Genomic DNA, 18,928 nt, shown 5'->3' with positions numbered 1-18,928 from the left:
CTCTGGTTCGAGGCTCTAACTATCGAGTTTAGCTTTCCAAGGTTGTTTTAGGGTGTATAGAAACATAAACGAATTACTATAATAAGGTATGTTCCAAGGTTATTCCTACTTTCTCCGGGGAAGCTAAATTGAAAAGAATTATTGAAACATGAATTACTCCGTATCCATTACTTATATTACTTTGAAAAGCCTTGGACCAATGACGCTGGGTGACTGCAGTCAGAATTTTTAGACTTGTCATGTTCAGAGTTCCCCTGAAGATGTCAAGTGACTTTCAATTTTATTTATTTGGAAATGTCGATCATTGGTCCGGTATATTAGGCTCCATTCTGATCCAAGGTAAATGAAATTTTCTATGATTGTGATTTGTTTACATGTTAGCGTCGAGTCAATTCCATGGATGAGTTGTTGTTTCTTTGGTATCCATCGACTGTTCTGGGAAATTAAAAAACATTCTCTTGAATGTTACTCCTATATTAGATGTCCATATTATATACCTTATACGGTATACCTATATTATTCCAATATCCTATTCAATACTAGATGTGTCTACGGAGTACGATCAATCACAATCGAGATCCCCTGAGATCCCCTTACGCCGTTACGGGAATTTTTCAAGATAACGGGGGTGCAGAAGGGTCACGCTAGTGGAAAAGTCATTTCTTATTTTCTATTATTATATTATTTGACATTTTATTTTATTTTATTTCACTATTATTATAGATTCTAGTTAGCTCAAGGTCTGCATGTCAATCCTTTCCAAACCGTCGACCCATAGATCGGAGATGGGTCCCTTTCGATTGTCTCATCCTGTTTTCTATTTTTCTATTTTTTTCTTTTTTCCCTTTTCCCTTTTTTGACTTCTTCATACTCTCTCTTCTTTAGCTTTTGGTGCAGGAGGGTTCTAAACTGTATAACCTCTAGCACCTCCATCCATAACAATGACAACTGCACCGCCAGTGCATCATCCTGGCCCCGATAGTGGTATACCCGGCCATCTCGTCAACCATCTTCCTCGCTATCACCCTATTGCTATGAATCCGAATCCGCCTCCACACCAAATGCCACCTCCGGAGCAGATGGTGCAGAGCCACCATTTCCGTCATTTTGCGCCGCCTATGCATGAACATCATCCTCCGCAAGGAGTGCCACCAGTACACAGTCCAGCTTCTTTGGAACATATTGAAGCTCGACTCCGGCATCTAGAGCATGAGGAAATGGCTCGGAATGCAGCCCGTAGTCGCATTCTGGCAATGCGCAAGCATGAAGACGAGGAATTTCGGTCAATGACCGAGCGAGCCGAGGCAGAGGAAGAGGTAAGCCGAATTTTGATACCCGTTTGGGGAATTGGAATTCTAAAACAAGATAGGACCTTCGAAGACAACGCAAAAAGTTAAAGAGAGAGTCGATGGGTCTGGGACTCAACGCTACGAGCGACTCGCCGCCTCTACGTCCCACACCACCTCGCCGATTATCAGAGACTAGTGCAGCAACAACATTGGCTTTCTTCAAGCAGCAGAGCCCCCCCGAGCCCCGTCAAGCACCCCTTCCACCTTCATCTCAGGCACCACCCCCCTCGATGCCACCACCTCACATGCATGCTCAAGCTCATGCTCAAGCTCATCACCAAGCTCCCCCGCCTCCCCCGCCATCTCAGCATCCACACCCAATGCTTTCCCATGACTCAATACACAGTGCGGGCTCCATCCGCCGCAAGCAAAAATACACTATCAAAAATGTAGAGGCATGGGGCGAACGCCACGGTCGACCCGCAGCCCATGACCCATCCGGGCGAGCGTTGTGGAAGCGACCCTCCGACGGAAGCTTAGTATATCTCACCTGTCCGATCCATGGCTGCGGGAAATCCGACTTTGTCACCCTCCACGGCTTTATGTGCCATCTCACCAAGAAACACAAAGACCGCACACTGGGCAGCCAGTCCCGTGCCCTCGAAGTCTGTGGTGTAGTCTACGACCCGAACGCTCCCCTCCCGCCAGTCATGAACAGCCACCGTGCCTCAACAGAAGGAAGCCCGCTGGGCTCTATTCCCATGGACCACGAAGGCGACCAGCACTACGATGACATGGACTCCGAGTCCGAGGGTGAACTCGAACGCGAGGGCTCCTACCGAGTCAAAACCGAAGTTATAGATCGGTTCATGCCCGAGGCCGAGGGCACTCCCATTGAATCTGCTGCGGTAACATCTCCTAAGCACGCAACCAACGGATCAACCAAGCAGTCCATCTCGTCTATTATCGACCGCACCCCGGAAACTGATTCCCGAGAGGTGTTGGCGACACTTCCAACGTCAGAATCGGGTATTCAGGGTCCATCCCCTACACCAACCGAGTCATCTGTGCCTTCGAAGCGCAAATACGAATTCTCACCGCCAGCTGCGGAAAAGGAAAACGCGGAGCCTTAGATGCTGCCCATGCGGAGTAATGTTTATCCTCAATGTCGATTTCCGCCGGCAATACATATATACACCTACATAATTCTTTCTTGAGCGTCTGCGAATATCAGGGCTCTCGATATGATAATCAATTGCATCATGTTACTATCACATCTCTTTGTTGCTGTATCTTTTTAAAATGCTGTCTTCGACCATGTTGTGTCTTTGGATACCCTTTCGTTATACCTGGGTGGTCCTGATGTCTTTTATTTCGTTTGATATAGCAGCTTGACGCTGTGTGTGATCATAATATAATGCTTTCATTGCTAATTGCATACATCTGGCTCATCCATATGTCTGCTGCAGCAAACATCCTCTACTTGTGTAACATGTAACAATCGGGGTAAATGAAAACGCTTAGTCGGCTTTTACTCTTTTGACACAAAGAGAGCCTTGCCTATTCGAAAACACGATTCGGGTCTTTCTCTGTCAATTCGGGAAATGGGATGCTGTAACTGCAACTGTTTCGAGATATCGGTAGCATTCTTGCCATCCATGGATATGGTATATACTTAAAAGCTCAAACAAACCGAACATATGTTAAGATCTAGACATTGAGAAGACCATCTATCCTTATCAGAAGTCTGAACCAGATCCATGTTTACATCAGTCTGACTCCCCTTCAAAAGTCTCTCGGGTTTAGCTCGAAATTGTTCCTCCAAACAATCTCGCTAGTTGTGGCGATCTCGATGTACTTTGTACCTAGTGATTTTAGTAAAGGGGAGCTTGGGCATCCAAGTTAGCTACATGCAATATCTACTTATGTTGTATCTGTAGTTGTACTTGTCTATTTATCCTTCGCCAATAACAAATGTATCAAATATCCAGACCCGCTCTTAAGTCCCTCTCCAAGCACATCATCACTCAACCTCCAAACCCGGAACTCCCGCATTGTCTCCCTGAGCCAAGTCTCAAACACATCCGGTGACCTCTGCTGCTGCGCAATAATGCAAACCGTCGGCTTGCGGCGAGAGCTCTGTTCCTCTGAAGCAGCTACATACGCCGGCCGTAGTCGACAGATCTCGGCGCAGGTGCGCACGAACGGTGCCACGAGTGCTTCGTTGTAGATGCAGTCACAAGAAAGGAGCAGGTCGAAGCCTTTATCTTCGTCTCCTTCTTCCTCTCCATTTTGGCCATGAGTGCCGTCGGAATCCATACATTCTTTCAGCGACGCAGCCTGGTCAGTTTCCCAGTCCAGGGTTGTGAAGGAGATATTATTGACAGGCTTGGCGGGAAACGATGTAGGTTTTGATTTAGATGATTTGGATCCCTTGCTCTTGCCCTTTCCTTTGTTGCTGCTGTTGCTAGAAGAGACAGATACGGACGCATTGGCATCAAGATTCGTCCGGAACAGCTTGCGCACGTATTCCTGGTCTGTGGCGATGTAGTGGCGCACAGAGGGGGCCAGTACGAGCGCAACTAGAGCTGAGATCCCGGTGCCGAGTTCAACTACTGTTGAGGTCCGGCTGAGGAGGGCATTTGTCCAAAGTGGATTTGATGGGTTGGTTACCCATTCTGCGAAGAGGGGGGTGATTTTCCATAGAACTGAGTTCTTACGTTAGTACTGATCTAATTTTGGGATGGATGGTGATGGCAGTGATCATGAAAGCGGGGGATGTGTGGATATGTAGTTTGGGTGGAGAGCCAAGGTATTCCAAAGTATGGATAGGGAAAAAGCCAAGAGACTGTCGAGCAGGTGACTATCAGATCTCGTGTTGGGGGAGGGGAGTACAGGACAGTGTTAGGGCCCGAGTCAAAAATGAGAGACATTCACGCCGATAGCCGAGGCACAGGCAAATAGATACGACGCCGCAACCCTCGGGCCTAGTCTAGGCACTTCGGACTCGGGGTAAAAGAGCTGCGGTGTAGTCCGAGCTTGAGTTTTCGTGTCTCTGGGGGATTCCGGGGGCAAATTATGAACTGGTGCAGATCATGGAGCTCTGAGTATGTGTACACTGTACTTACCGGCGCCTGTAGTACCTCCCGCTCGATGAGAGGAGAGTAGTGATGGTGATTGATGGGTTATGTATTCATTGCCATTGATAGAGATCTCTACTGATGGTGCACGAGGATTGAGCATCCCTAGGTTGTTGCTTGCGATATCTTGCGCGAAGAGGAGAAATGATTCTATAGTTCTCAGTAGCTATACTTGGGATCATCGTAAAGGGTGGCGTACCCTCATCCACGTCGATGACCTCTTCGCCATTGGCGAGTAAATTGATGAGTTGGTCCATGAGTTAATATCCAGATGTTGGAATATTTGATTTTACAGCGTTTTTAGATCACGGGACCAGATATGAAAATCCCTATAATTCATGTTTGTACAGATTCCGAGGTCGTGATTCCGAGGTTCTATACTTGTAAATAATTGTTGGGAACTCAACAGAAAAAAAGAAAACGGGTATTGATCTGCCGGTTAAACATGTCAAGTATGTAGGTACGAACTTGCTAAATAACAGCTATTTCCAATTTCAGGTTATATATCAAAATGGTCACAGTCAAGAAATAAATTAGATAAAAATTTAAGGAAAAAAAGGGCTCGTGCCAGGACTATATAAACAAAGAAAAGGGTAGGCCGAAAAACCCTTGGACTCCTGCGTCATATGCCGTAGACCAGCCACATCTATCTAACCTTGAGCGCCAACTTTCTCCTCTTTTCCCCCGAATGCTCAGATACAATAATACCTTTTATTCCTTCATTTGGTAAGATTCATTCATTCCATTATAAGTCTTCCCAGCTTGCAGTTGTGTTTTTTCCCCTTGCAAGGTAACTCTGCGCTATTCCCGCACTAGCTAACCTCAGACCCCTCGAGCAGAGGAACTTTTCTTCGAGTTTCCCCGATCCCCCCGACTCCTTCCCCTTTTCCCTTAAGCGAGCCATACAGCCAATATGTCGACACAAAATATCGTCATCCAGCCGCGCATGGTCAAGAAGGGTCCCTTCTCGGTCGAGGCGCCCGGATACGAGCGTGTCCCCGGCGAGACAATCCCCCGTCGCCACCCTAAGGCCAAGGATGGTCTCATTACGACACTTGAAGATGTCTCTACCACCTACGAGAACTTTCGCCGAGCTGCTCGCGTCTTTGGCAACTCCAAAGCTGTCGGCAGTCGCCGTCTAATCAAGACCCATGTGGAGAACAAGAAAATCAAGAAGATCGTAGATGGTGTCGAACAGGAGGTCGACAAGAAGTGGACCTATTTTGAAATGAGTGGTTACACTTATAAGACTTTCCTCGAATATGAGAAGCTCTGTTTGGAGCTTGGTAGCGGTCTCCGCAAGCTGGGCATCGAGAAAGACGGCAGAATCCACCTCTACGGTGCGACAAGGTAAGAGACACATTACGCCTCGAGAGAGATTCTGGGCAGGATCACTGACTTGATTGCCCTTGATAGCGCACATTGGCTGGCCATGTCACACGGTTCGTTACCCTTCTTTTTTTTTCTTTCGTGGCCCGCAAATGAACCCGCTAACCTGCTATTACAGGCGCTGCCTCTCAGTCCGTGACCATCGTGACCGCATATGATACCCTAGGCGAGGAAGGTCTTCAGCACTCTATCGTTCAAACTGGCAGCACTGCCATCTTCCTCGACCCCAGCTTGTTGGGGTCGCTCATCAGCATCCTCCGGGGCGTACCCTCAATCAAGCACATTATCTACAACACCGACACGGAAATCGACCAGAAGCTTCTTGATAAATTACACAGCGAGTTTATCCACATCAATGTGCTGAGCATCGATGAATTGCGCAAGCAGGGCGAAGAGAACCTTGTGGAGCCTGTTCCCCCCAAACCAGAGGACCTGTGCTGCATCATGTACACATCGGGCACAACAGGCCCACCAAAGGGTGTGCCATTGACCCAAGCGAATGTGATCGCTGCCAGTAAGCTGAAAACAACGGTTGGAACCACTGTATACCAAACTAATCTCTCGCAATAGCTGCTGGTGTTCACGCCGTCATCGGTCCCTGTATCAACCACACGGACTCCCTCCTGACCTACCTTCCTCAATCTCATATTCTGGAATTCATGTTCGAGAACATTTGCTTGTTCTGGGGCGGCACCATGGGATACGGTAACCCCCGAACATTGTCCGATGCCTCCATGCGGAACTGTCTGGGCGACATCAAGGAGTTCAAGCCTACCGTTCTGGTCGGTGTTCCGGCCGTGTGGGAGTCAGTGAAGAAGGGTGTGTTGGCCAACCTAAACAAGACCAGTTTCATTGTTAAGGGTATGTTCTGGGGTGCCATGTCGGCCAAGAGCTTCCTCATGAGCACCGGCTTCCCTGGGTCCAGCCTAGGCGCCTCGATCTTGGACAGCGTTGTCTTCAAAAAGCTAAAGGAGGCAACTGGAGGCAGACTCCGTGTTGTCTTGAATGGCGGTGGTCCCATCTCCAAGGACACACAGAAGTTCTTGTCAATGGCTATCGCCCCCATGATTAGCGGCTACGGTCTAACCGAGACCTCTGCCATGGGTGCCCTGAACGACCCCTTGGCCTGGAACCCCGATGCCCTGGGTGAGATTCCCGCCTCGATCGAGGTTAAGCTTGTTGACTTCCCCGATGCTGGATACCTGACCTCGAACAACCCACCCCAGGGTGAGATTTTCATCCGCGGTGGCAGTGTGACCACGGGATACTATGATAATGAGGAGGAGACCAAGGCTGCTATCACTGACGATGGCTGGTTCATGACCGGTGACATTGGCGAGTTCGATCGCCACGGCCACCTGAACGTCATTGACCGCAAGAAGAACCTGGTCAAGACCCTGAACGGTGAATACATCGCTCTCGAGAAGCTCGAGTCTGTCTACCGCTCGTCTCCCGTGGTTGGCAACATCTGTGTCTACGCCGCCCAGGACCAAGACAAGCCCGTCGCAATCATTGTCCCCGCCGAGCCAGCACTGAAGAAGATTGCCAAGGAGCACGGCATCGATGGTGACAGCCTTGAGACTCTCGTCCACGATGAAAAGCTCAACAAGATCGTCTTGCAGCAGCTACAGTCCGCCGGCCGCGCTGGTGGCTTGAGGGGAATTGAGATTATTAGCGGTGTCGTGCTATCCGACGACGAGTGGACCCCACAAAACGTAAGTGATTCTCAAATTATCTAGAGCACGAACTTTGCTAACAAGACACTAGGGTTACATGACCGCTGCGCAAAAACTCCAGCGCAAGAAGATTGTCACCCGCTACGAGTCCGAAATCAAGAAAGCGTACGGCAAGAAGTAAAAGAAGCGTGTCAAGCTGCTTTATTTGGATTTCCTAGCTTCACCCTTGTTTTTTTATTTCTAATTTTATTTTCCTGCTGTATTTGCTTGCGCTTTGAGACCCTCTCTGTTATTTCTACCCTGCTCAATCTACGTTTACATTTCCTCGCCTCTTACTTTTTTTATAATACTGTTTCAATCCTGCCACGATGTAGCCGACATAGTAACCAGTGGACTTGAACTGACCGGCATCGTGACAGATTTTCTTCTCTTCCATAATCTACAGAGTCATCTTATTCTACAGCAACCTTCTTTGATTGGCCATAAAACCCTTTTTCTCGCATCCTCTGAAGTATCTTTCCAATAGTTCTGAGTATGAACTCCGACTAACAGACAAAGATATTAAAATAAACCTACCACCTTAAGATGGTTGGAACATGTAGCTACATTCAAGGACGTCTTCAATGACTGCTTTAGCCAGCCGTCAGCTTTCAATGCAGCAAACCTGTCATACACAGAAAAAAGTACAAGTACCTATGTAGTCAGTGGCTTTGTCCAAAGTACCTCGGCACCTCGGTACCTCACTTATAAGCCACAGTTACACCACTCTTCAGCAATGTACCTGGCAGGACCTAGTGGCAGACAAAGAGACACATTCGAACCCGTCACACTGGTAAAAATCACATAGAGTTTGCTAGCCTCAGGTACCAAATCCCGTGACCGAAAGTGTAGATATCTCCACGTGACTCTCCTCGTCAAAGTAGCATACTGAAAGCCAAGTCACACATTGCTCCCTTATTCCTCTCCAAGACTAGAATACCTTCATCCCCAGTCCTAATGTCTCTCTGGAGGTATGTGACACAGCCTTAAACCGACCAACCCCACATATACCACACCCAGACACCATGACCGGGGCAAGAAAGAAACTAACAAGCTTCACAGCTCCTACCGCGGCCTCACCCCCAAAACCCGAGCCCTGTTCGGCATTGGCCTCATGGCCTGGGCAGGTATCGGATTATGGACCACACCCCAGGTAGAAAGCGCATTGGGAATGCAGGCCTCGAAGGAAGAGCAGGATGCGCTGGATCGGAAGTTGGCAGTGCGCGTGTCGCGTGTTGGAGGAGAGGAAGGACAGGCATCGGATAGCCGAGCGAACTGAGCAATTGAGGAGTCAACGGACAAGGTGCGAGATCGGGACTCTGGGAACTCAAGTGATCGATCCATGAGCTGGTGATAGATACGCTACGGGGTGTGCTTATGGTCGGCTGTGATTATCTACGGGAAGTCATGGGTGCAGTTCCCACGGAACTCTAGGCTTGAATGCGACTGGCCAGGAAAGAGAGAGGGAGGTCAGTTTATTGCATGTTGCCGGGCTGGTATGGAACTCTCTCCCTGGATATCTTGTTGAGCCAACCTTTCCCCCCCCCCCCCCCCCCGAAAAACTCAATTGCAATATTGTGATTGCATTGCTGCATTGCCGCAATTCCCTGCATCCATGCCCGGTGTCTAAACATTCAACTGCCTACCTACATTACATACCGCACCCATCTATCCCATCCCCTCAATGCATCGGGACTCAGGGATTGAAAAGAGGACCCGGTTTGTCGGAGTTGGGAGGTCACTTCTTACGTACCTACACTGGAAAGAGGTCATAGCGACCACCCTGCCATTTCAAGGTTGTTTGTCTTGTCTTTACGTGTCCCGCCAATATGAAAAACAAACAAACAAGCAGTGGTCAGTGGCCAGTGGCCGATGCCCTGTTCTGCGTCCTATAGTGTTAATCTACTTGTGCACGTCCCCATCGGAAGGATCACAGGGAGTGAATGGACTGATCATTCCTACCTTGCCCTGTCTTTTCCCACGCTCACGCCCACACCTGTCCGTGCGGCTGCAACAACCCCGGCTTCAACTGCTCTGTTCGCAGCGCAAGGAAGTATTGGGCTGCTGCAGTCAGCGGCCGTCTTTCCCGGCCTAGCCTCGTTCTCGTGCGGACGTTTTTTTTTTCTTTCCCTTGCCTGTCTGGGGCATTGGTTGAGAATTCATGTGGCTCGGAAGAATTGCTGCGGCTGAAAGGGTGGATCGTTGCTTAGCCTGGTCCGGATCGTGACATGTTGGTTCTTGTGCCGAGTGGCCAATTAGAGGTCAATTTTAATTTCCGAGATTTCTCTTTTGTCCGATTGAGAAAGTGATGCGAGGGGCAGTTGGTCTGGTTGGGATTGGGCTTTGCTACTGGCTCTTTGAGATATTGGAATGTCTTGCATTTGTATTTTTTGATCATGGGGTCATATTGTAAGGGATATTTGGAATATGTGTGTCTAGGCTAGCCTCTATTCTAGTCATCTCAACTATTTGAATTGATCCTTGATGTCGCATTGCCTAAACAGAATATTGGATGCTAGATGGGATGTCTCTATTGAAGTTATCTTATTCCAAGGTAATGTGAAACAATCTTGCCAAAACACCGGCATTAAATGGTCATATAATACCAGTGCGGCTTTAAAAGTATTGTTTCGGAACTCAGTTTATAATATCACTTATGGCGTAGCATGAGGGACCCTTTGACCTTGAAAGATATCTTGTGCATCCCAAAGATCGACGCTCATCAATTGGGTCATCGGAAATTAGATCCTATGGACTCTTCGTCATGCCCAGTCTCGATAGATTACTTCTACCCTTATTCTATTCATAGATGCTATGATATCATCCATATTTGTAGCCCGAAAAGCTGTTTGTTTACAATATCACATCGTACGGATCTATAGACCGGTCATGTGTTTCTATTCTGGGTAAGACACCCTATTCTGGGCAAGACACGCCTAACACCATGCTCGTAGAGCGTTAATGTGGAATACGGGGATATAGACCATCCACCCTGGTGGCCCGGGGTAGACAGTTGGCCTGATTGAAATCTCGATCTGGAATAGAAAATACCCAACTAAACATGGGCGCTAGCTTCCTGACTCGTAATGCACTCAAAGACATGGTTATTAGACAACGGAAAGGGCCCATATTGGAGCAGCCATGTCATGGACAGGGGTAGTAAAGTAATAGATCGCAGAGATCTGCAGATCTCACTATAGATGCGTTTTAGGCAACGTAGACAGAGATCGTACTCGGGCTTATTGGAATAAAGTTAAAGACCTACAACACAGATTATCTTTTTGGCTTCGTGAGGGATAGGGTTGGTTATCGTGGTACTGACAACCCAGGGTCCATTACTTCAGGCTTGTGCCTTGTTGGTATATCAATAGTCTCCTTGCTATTTATCCTTGGGCTTTCAACTTTCCGGGAACTTATCAAGGCGAATTCATTAGTCGGTAATTTCTGCATTGGGCATTTGATGTTACTGAACTATCTTGGCCAATCTCGTGTGGAGATGCCTGGGACTCTTAAGCCAGCCCCAGTATCAACTTCACAGAATTATAAGAAACGAAAATTGAGAGTGGAGAGTAACCATGGAAAAACCAGATATGTATTTTACAAACCTTGGTATTTGGCGAACTGAAGCATGGCAGATGGCATATGCAAGGATAGGGCTGATATACCATGGGAATGGTACAGACGTAGGGAGTTGTTGAGGGCGCTGCGGCAGCGGTAGGGGCTGCAAGGATCATCCGACATTCGAACATCTTGAGAATATTCCTTAGAATAAATCAAACTGAGAGTACCATCTTCTGCATTCGGTATCTGAGTAGATTGTAGATTATCTGCGTAGGAGTAGGAGCACGAGCCGGCAGTACAGGGACAGAGAACAGGAGAGCAAGTACAGCGGTCAGGCTATAACATGTTATTTGTTGTATTATAATGACGATATTGTATTAAATATCAGCCGTCCATATATGTGTTCTATTTCAATAGATAGAGAATAGGAGAGAATAAGAGGAATCAAGTGGCCTTTTTAGGTCAATATGAAGTATGAAAGGCACCACACTAGATATCAAACTGCCTAGCATAATTAGTGTCAATTCAAGATATTGGATAAAACCCTAAAGCGCCTAGGATTGTCCTTTTGTCCGACTTCCCTTGTACAACGTGCAGAAGTACCTACCCAACCGGTTATAAAGGAACCAATGATATTAGACCCCAACAAGATGCATATATATAGTATCTGAGCGTTTTGTTAAAAAATTCCTTATGGAATATATCTCGCTGACAACGGTATATACCAAAACTTGGAACAAGCTGGACTTGAACCCAATTGTTTCAGATTAAAGTCCAAAATAGTTTATAACAATAAACCCTTTCTGATATCTCTCTCTTACCGCATGCGGGCGTTACCCACAGGGGATATTACAGGGATCAGAGTGTTTAAACATCGGAATATGCCGAGGTGTCAATATACTTAATTTAAAGAGACATACTCTTTTACTAAGAGAATCAACACACCGAATCCTTGTTTCACCATACGAAAATAAATTTTAGCCAAACAGGGTTAAGCTGACATGTAAGTGTACCCGTGAATGTTATGATCACCTGCACTGTCGATCAGGATATTTGTATTAATACATCTTCAGGGCTGACATAGGGTTTCTTATAATCCTGATCTCTGCTGCCTAGCAAATATCAAGCCTCTTCTAAACTCTACAGACTTCTGCTCGACTTGGCCCTAATATCTTTTCTGCATCTTGCCGTCTTCACGGAGTACACCGTATGGAAATAGTACCTGGTTTGGTTTCAAGATCGTGGAGCCTCCCTAAAAAGAAAAATGAAGGTGGAAAAGAACAAAATCATTAATGCCACACTAAGCCCTTTAATCTTGCATATCGTTTTAATGAACTCAACCCAATTATTCCCGCAGGCAACCCATGCTGCTTACTTCGGAGGCATCTGTCCATGTAGTCATCAGGCAAAGAGTCCTGGAAGCAAATTACCGTCCTTGCTTCATATTTGATTGGATAACTGGAAAAATAAACAAAAATCAAATAAAAAATCAAATAGAACAGGAAAATAAGATGGGAAAAAAAAGGCAAAAGCAAGGCAAGACCACCTAAGTCCATATCCATTGAAAATGGGACCGGCAGCCCTGCAATAGATGAAGACTAGGACCAGGACCGCAGCAAATAACGGTTTCTAGCTATCAAACAGAGCAAATCGGGGAGTTTGAATGTTAGACTCGTTACTCTATATGGATTAGAGGGGGTTATAATGTCGAGTTCTGGAGGATTTGTTATTCGAAGCTGTCATACTATATTTGGCTTTAGTATTATATGGCCTTTGTATTAATGCTTAGACAATAATGCTAATTCAACCATGATTATCAGGATACTATGATCTAGTCAAGTCCAGATCTTAATTAAATCGATCGGTTCTATTCGATAGGGCATTTCGTCATTTGCTCGTGAAGACAGTCTTTAGTGACATTCTGTAAGCTTCTTTTCTGAAGGCAGAAAACCATATCTCGAGTAAAAGTCAGAGCTGGAAGTAGAATCACAATGAGATAAAAGGCCACAAAGGTTCATTAGCAATCAGATGAATAAAAAATAGCAATAAAATAAAACAGCGAATAGAAAATGGCCTCATGATCCCCCACGCCGTCCTGCACCCAGTGCATAAACCCTTTCCCCATTTGATCGTATCGAGCAAGATAAAAAGATAAAACACGAGAAGAAATGGATGATTCAACCATCGGAAACAAAAGGCACAGCCTAAGTGCATAGACTATGCGAGTTCTGGATGGGATCGTATCGGCCATAAGTTGTAGAGTAAACGGGGTCATATCCACCAGCATTGGATTGACGCTGTTGGTGGCTGGGAACCCCTGCATAGGTATTATCCTGATAGGGGTCTGATTTGAGGTAAAGGTCGGACTTGATCGTATCCATGGGGTCCATGGTGTCAATCATGGAGTACTCGAACCCAGAAGAAGAGGAAGAGGAGATGAGAGGACTGTCGCTGAGCGGGGAATTGTCCGTGACGTTCATTTTCCTGTGATCGGATCTGCCGTAAGAAAGCCCGGCTCGATGAGACGTGTCGTACATGGGCATGTGTGAACGGCCCGTTTGACCTAGTCCATGAGGAAGGACACCACAGGTGTTATCTCCGCCAGCCCCATCCGGACCCATACTGCCAGTACTACCACGGCGTCCATCCTTGTAGTGACCGGGAGAACGTCCGCGGACGACCAGGGGGTGGGAGTGGCGCCGGGCGATTTGTACCCACTCAGTTTCACCTAGAACCGAGCTAGCAACCTCAGCGTATAGTTCAACGACCAGATTGTAATATTGTTGCTGGGCGCGGCGCTTGCCATTGTTGGCGGTCGCTTTTTGGAATTGGATACGTTCGAACACGTGGGAGGTTGGGGGCTGGCACGGTTGAGGGGTCCCTGCGAAGGAAGGGTTGTAGTCCATAGATTGCGAGCCAAGCGGGAAACCCGACATATTTCCATTGATTGTCGAGGTTGCTGTAAATGCAGATGGGGGTGCAGGCTGAAGAACGACACGACCTGGTTTGCGTTCGGATTGTTTGTCTCGCTTCGGGGTGTGTTGAACAAGTTCTCGAGTTTCTCCGTATTGACCGTTGACGATAGCAGAAATGGCCATCGAAAATCCACGGATTGGTTCAAGGGTCTGGTTGGGATAGCGGATGTATAGAGGAGCAGTGGGTGGCCAAGGATGAAGACCAAAACCGCAGGTCACTGCAAAGTAGTTCCGCCGATAGCAAGTCCACTTGCCCTCGGCTGGAAAGGGACCTCGACCCATTTTTGCTTGAACATCTGGTTTCACTGTCTGATATTGTCCACCAAACTCTGCAACAACTGTATGAAGGATGGTAGTGTCGTCGAAAGGCGGTGCCTCCACCTGAGGCTGTGAGTGTTGTGAGGACTCCACTATCGGTTGCTGATACACATTATTCTGAGATCGATCCATCCCGCTATCCAAAGCGCGAGGAGTGCCCGGATACCCATGGCTACGGGAGAGATCGTTCATTCCCCCCAAGGGCATGCTGATATTTCCGATTCCGCGCTGTAAAGCGTATGAACCGTAGGAATTATTGCGTCCCATGAGTGCTGGAATGGAGTTCAGGTTCAGGCTATGCCCTGAACTCTGCATACTGGCTGGCATGCCAGTCGGCGGTTGACTAGATGAACAAGGATCAGTACCCATGAGCCTCATCCATAGTATATCAAAGCTTACAGCGCTGGCACCCGTTGATAGTCTGCCATTCTGTCAAAGGGGTGCTGAAGCCGAGAAATATGAGGGTAGAGAGGACCAGATGTGGGCGAAAATGAGTCTTTACACCATATCAGTCAACTGAAGGCTCTCGGGGAGTTAGATTTAAGGGCTTACCTGGACAAGAGTCTGGTGGAGTCATTGCAAGAGCACTCGAACCAGAATATCTAAAGTAAAGGAATGGCTCAGTAAAAGCTCATGAAAAGATCCACGTGCGATCGCCTGGAATTAAAACAGTCCAGAAGATATATGAGTCCGGGCGCACGGAAACCATGATGCGTAAAAAGACAATCGAAACGGGGGCGAAAGAGGCAAGGACCTCAAGACACGGCACGAGCTCAGATAAAAAGGACAAAACATCGGAAGAAAGACATGCAGGCAGCAGATTGGTATGGAAGGTACCGAAACAGGCTGGACTGAAGTTCAAGCTGCCCGGACCCGGAGGAAGCGCAGCGACAAGGGGGCGAGAGGCTGACCGAGTGGAGCGCAAGGGCAAGTCCAGATTCAAAGAATAGAAAAAACAACTTACTGTAAATCCTGCATCACAGGCTGCTGTGCGTGGTACCTCACGCCGTTGGTGTCAGGCATGGAGACGAGACCTCCGACTCGCTGACTATTGTCGTCTTCATCCGTTCCAAACCCTGTCACATGAGAGTTGATATAGTCACCCTCCGAAGTAACGGGATCGTTCAATGAGAATACCTCCGAGAGAAGTGCTGGGGAATTCATAGGTTAGAGAGACAGGGAAGATATATGAGAAAGGAAAAAAAACGAAAAGAAAAAAGTGAAGAATGGAAACAATGTTGTATCAACCGCATGACAAAAAGAGCAGAAAATGGTAAAGAGACAGCTTACAGGGATTCATCCTGAGCGTGCTGATGCCAGGTGCCTCGAGGACCCTGAAGTGTGTTTTTTTTTTTTGGGTTGATGTAACACTGAGCGAGACGCCAAAGCTGTCTGGGCCTTGAAGTCTTGGGTGGCAAGAACTGGATGTCTAGAATAGCATCAAAAAAAGTTAGGCAAGGTCGAAAGAACTCTGCAGAGGCAAATCCCCTCACAGTACTCGATTGATACCTCTGTCTGAATCACTCAGAATGCGTATGGGTTTTGAGCCTATGAAAAATCACAGGGAAACTCGCAATGACACTCTTAGATATAAACCAACACGATTCTGTGAGAAAGTTTGGAGAATGTAAGTGATCAAGCTCCAGGTGAAAGGGAGTAGACAAGTGATCAAGAGCAAAGAAGTATAAAAGAGGGTTTCAGGGTTATAAGGATGGGTGCGAGGTGTAATACATAGTATGCTCAGCCAACGGTGCGTAAAACGGTGCCCTTCTGGACAGGCGTTGGCAAGTAGATGAACGGGAACCCAAATGCGTCACTGGTTTATAGACATGGCTTCCTAATTGGGAAAACCTCCAACTGAAGTCAGAGATACAAAAGTACAGAAAGCAATAGATCGGGCCAGATTCTATATCTAAGAGGGGTGAAGAAAGAGTAAAGGAAGAGAGCCCAAAATCCAAAAATACAGGAATAGTCATAAATACATAGTAATAAACAGCAAATAATAGCACTTAGAGCAAAATAAAAATAAAAATAAAACCGTCCAGAAGGGGCAAGAAAACTATGTAATCCGGTGTGACAGCCTTGAGCAAATAAATGCTCTTCCATCAAGTAATCTTGCAGATACAGAATGCTTCAAATTCTGCAACCCTATGGTGGTTAAGAATCAAATGAGAACAGATCTTCAATTTGTGTTGACAGGTTGCATGGGGGTATATGTGTGGCTTACCTGAAGGAAATAGAGGTGTTAAGATTAGATGTGGTACATAATCTTTACCGGAAGAGAAAGGTTGCAATTGATATCCGATGAAAGATTCCGGTCTATAATTTTGTCTATGTTGTAAAACCTGTTCTCAGGGTTATTACCTGCTTCTTGAGGATCATTATAAGTCCACAAGGCTCAGGCTAGTCGAGAGGCGACCATAAACCACGACTTGGCTGCCAGGGACAGTGAAATACGTATGGTGTATTCGGCAAGGCTTCAATGAGTTTGCATAGGGGTCCAACCATAATCGGTGAAAGGTACGGAGTAGATTTTCATTTAGAAAAGAAAATTATATTGCTTATTTTCTTTTGATTTGTATTTTGAGGTTCTGAATTTGGAATTTGGGTCCAAGCGCAAATCTAGGTGTGTATATCCACAAGAGCATCACATCATCACCGGTTCCAGATAGTTTGATTGTTTAAGGGGTATGGCTTTGGTTCATGTTGCGTGCTGGACCCGATATCCTGCACGGATCGTAAGGCATGGTACGTACACGTTGTAGATGTGTTTTCCTTTACAGATAATTCCCGATGGGATCAGATGCCCTAGTGCGAATACCCGACAGACGGGTCGCTGCAGGAGAGCGAAATAAAATGAAACTAGAAAGGATAGAGGAGGTGATCGACCCCCAGGGTATGTACCTATGCAGACCCATGACAGAGGTGATGTATCAGGCTTGGGGAATCCACCGACCAATGACAAAAAAAACATGCGGAATTAATGAGAAATAATCAGATTGGGACTAAAAACTTTGAACTGAAATTCCATAATGTTTTGTTGGAAGGCCTGTCGGAGTAGCTCCCTGATTCATTTTTAGTTTGATCCTTGAAGGCTCGAGACACCAACGGTTCTTGCATGAAGAAAGTGGAAGATCATGCGATCGACGAATTCCATTCAGCATGTTGCATTTGTCCATGTTGGCGGTGTTCACACCGACCCGAGCAATAAAAATAGCACGTTCGAGACGATGCAACCTTCAGCTAGATCCACCCCACTCTGAAACTCTGTAAGGTTGGAGAGCCAAATAGCTCCCGGGTGCGAAAACGTATGGTTCTTTGCAGGATCTCCAGTCTCCACCAAGTGTAGCTGCAGGTATACAATTGCGGTCCGTACCCGGGAGCCTTTTCCAGAAATCGGCACTAGTCCCACCATTCCGAAGGAAATATCAAAAGATCCCCAGTGGGACCGTGATCGATCGGGTCGACAGAACCGCATTAGTGGCTAAAAAGATCGACCATCCTGCAGAAGGGCTGGGTTGAGATGACAAGTGTAAAAGCACCCGCAAGCTTATGATTGGTGGGATAAGCCGTAGATTCGATTTGCTCAGTGGTTATGGTATGTTGTGCAGTTCGCCCCCACAGTCCACAACCATGCTTACCGTAATCGGTATTAGGTGCATTAATTAGTTAGCCATATCAGGTTAAAGAGTGTAAAAGAGTGTAATCAATCCTGACGTCAAATCACATAGTCAAAGTTACCTAAGTAAAGGAGAAGAGGCGACATTCTTTTTTTTTTTTTTGACTCTCGGGGGCACCCCTTCCCGGATGACGGTCATGGGACACGTGCAGGAAGGGCGGTGAACTGGAAATTTACAGGTACCAGGTACATCAGTGTGCAATATTCAATTGGAGGATAGAACATGTACAATATACTGTATGTGTCTGCCTATAGGGCCTTGGGTATATCTTCACATCGCTCAAATCTATATACTCCGTCTGTCACTAACGTTCCTTCAACATTTCAAGGTTAGGCGACTAACTCTAATTGAAATCAAATCTCAAATCATTGCAACTAATGCACCCAAGACACACTATCAGATTAATTCTCGTCTTCACATGTCACTTTTCGACATATCAACTTTGCTTTCTTAGATACGGAGTACTCCTCCGTACAACACTATGAGATACAGAATACTCGAAAATTGTCCGATACGTGGGTACCAGGGCTGCAGGTACCTCGAAGCCAATGCCGATAATAATTTGACTGTGGGAAAATGCAGATTTTTTTCGACATGGATTAGCCCCAGAGCCCTAGCAGCCGGAAAACTCTGAGGTTGCAACTGTCTCAGCCCATCTGTCTCTTTGGACCCTGTCTCTGTCTCGGGCACGTGCCATCTACCGAGTCTGTCTCTTAACCTCTCGACATCTATTCCCATGCAACAATTCTTCAGTGACAGAGCCGGCCAATGCCATTACATCCGGGTGTTCGATCTTTGGGCGCAAAGCTACAGCTCGGCCAGGCAACGGTAGACGAGCCATAATCGGATCCCGGAGTCGGC

The 18,928-nt window shown here is 46.9% G+C and overlaps 5 protein-coding genes across 5 annotated transcripts; 3 read left to right on the top strand and 2 right to left on the bottom strand.

Annotated features, from left to right (window-relative positions):
* Positions 1 to 941: 941 nt before the first annotated feature.
* N7447_010766 (uncharacterized protein) lies at positions 942 to 2,422 on the top strand (the record flags this gene model as incomplete). Its single annotated transcript, XM_057235028.1, has 2 exons — positions 942 to 1,316; positions 1,370 to 2,422. The coding sequence occupies 2 exons, from the start codon at positions 942 to 944 to the stop codon at positions 2,420 to 2,422; spliced, it is 1,428 nt and encodes a 475-aa protein (XP_057081248.1).
* Positions 2,423 to 3,239: 817 nt separating this feature from the next.
* On the bottom strand, positions 3,240 to 4,686 carry N7447_010765 (uncharacterized protein; the record flags this gene model as incomplete). The annotated part of the gene is made up of 3 exons (XM_057235027.1): positions 3,240 to 3,997; positions 4,418 to 4,579; positions 4,629 to 4,686. The coding sequence occupies 3 exons, from the start codon at positions 4,684 to 4,686 to the stop codon at positions 3,240 to 3,242; spliced, it is 978 nt and encodes a 325-aa protein (XP_057081247.1).
* A 656-nt stretch (positions 4,687 to 5,342) lies between these two features.
* Positions 5,343 to 7,675, top strand: N7447_010764 (long-chain-fatty-acid--CoA ligase; the record flags this gene model as incomplete). Its single annotated transcript, XM_057235026.1, has 5 exons — positions 5,343 to 5,779; positions 5,846 to 5,871; positions 5,937 to 6,332; positions 6,389 to 7,533; positions 7,586 to 7,675. 5 exons carry the CDS (start codon positions 5,343 to 5,345, stop codon positions 7,673 to 7,675), a joined length of 2,094 nt encoding a protein of 697 aa, XP_057081246.1.
* Positions 7,676 to 8,490: 815 nt separating this feature from the next.
* Positions 8,491 to 8,812, top strand: N7447_010763 (uncharacterized protein; the record flags this gene model as incomplete). The annotated part of the gene is made up of 2 exons (XM_057235025.1): positions 8,491 to 8,504; positions 8,596 to 8,812. 2 exons carry the CDS (start codon positions 8,491 to 8,493, stop codon positions 8,810 to 8,812), a joined length of 231 nt encoding a protein of 76 aa, XP_057081245.1.
* A 4,486-nt stretch (positions 8,813 to 13,298) lies between these two features.
* On the bottom strand, positions 13,299 to 15,551 carry N7447_010762 (uncharacterized protein; the record flags this gene model as incomplete). Its single annotated transcript, XM_057235024.1, has 4 exons — positions 13,299 to 14,730; positions 14,787 to 14,883; positions 14,940 to 14,989; positions 15,352 to 15,551. 4 exons carry the CDS (start codon positions 15,549 to 15,551, stop codon positions 13,299 to 13,301), a joined length of 1,779 nt encoding a protein of 592 aa, XP_057081244.1.
* Positions 15,552 to 18,928: the final 3,377 nt, after the last annotated feature.

Source organism: Penicillium robsamsonii, assembly GCF_028829455.1.
Source record: "Penicillium robsamsonii strain IBT 29466 chromosome Unknown utg000007l_segment0_segment0, whole genome shotgun sequence".
Lineage (NCBI taxonomy): Eukaryota > Fungi > Ascomycota > Eurotiomycetes > Eurotiales > Aspergillaceae > Penicillium > Penicillium robsamsonii.
This window is presented reverse-complemented; position numbering and strand designations above follow the sequence as displayed.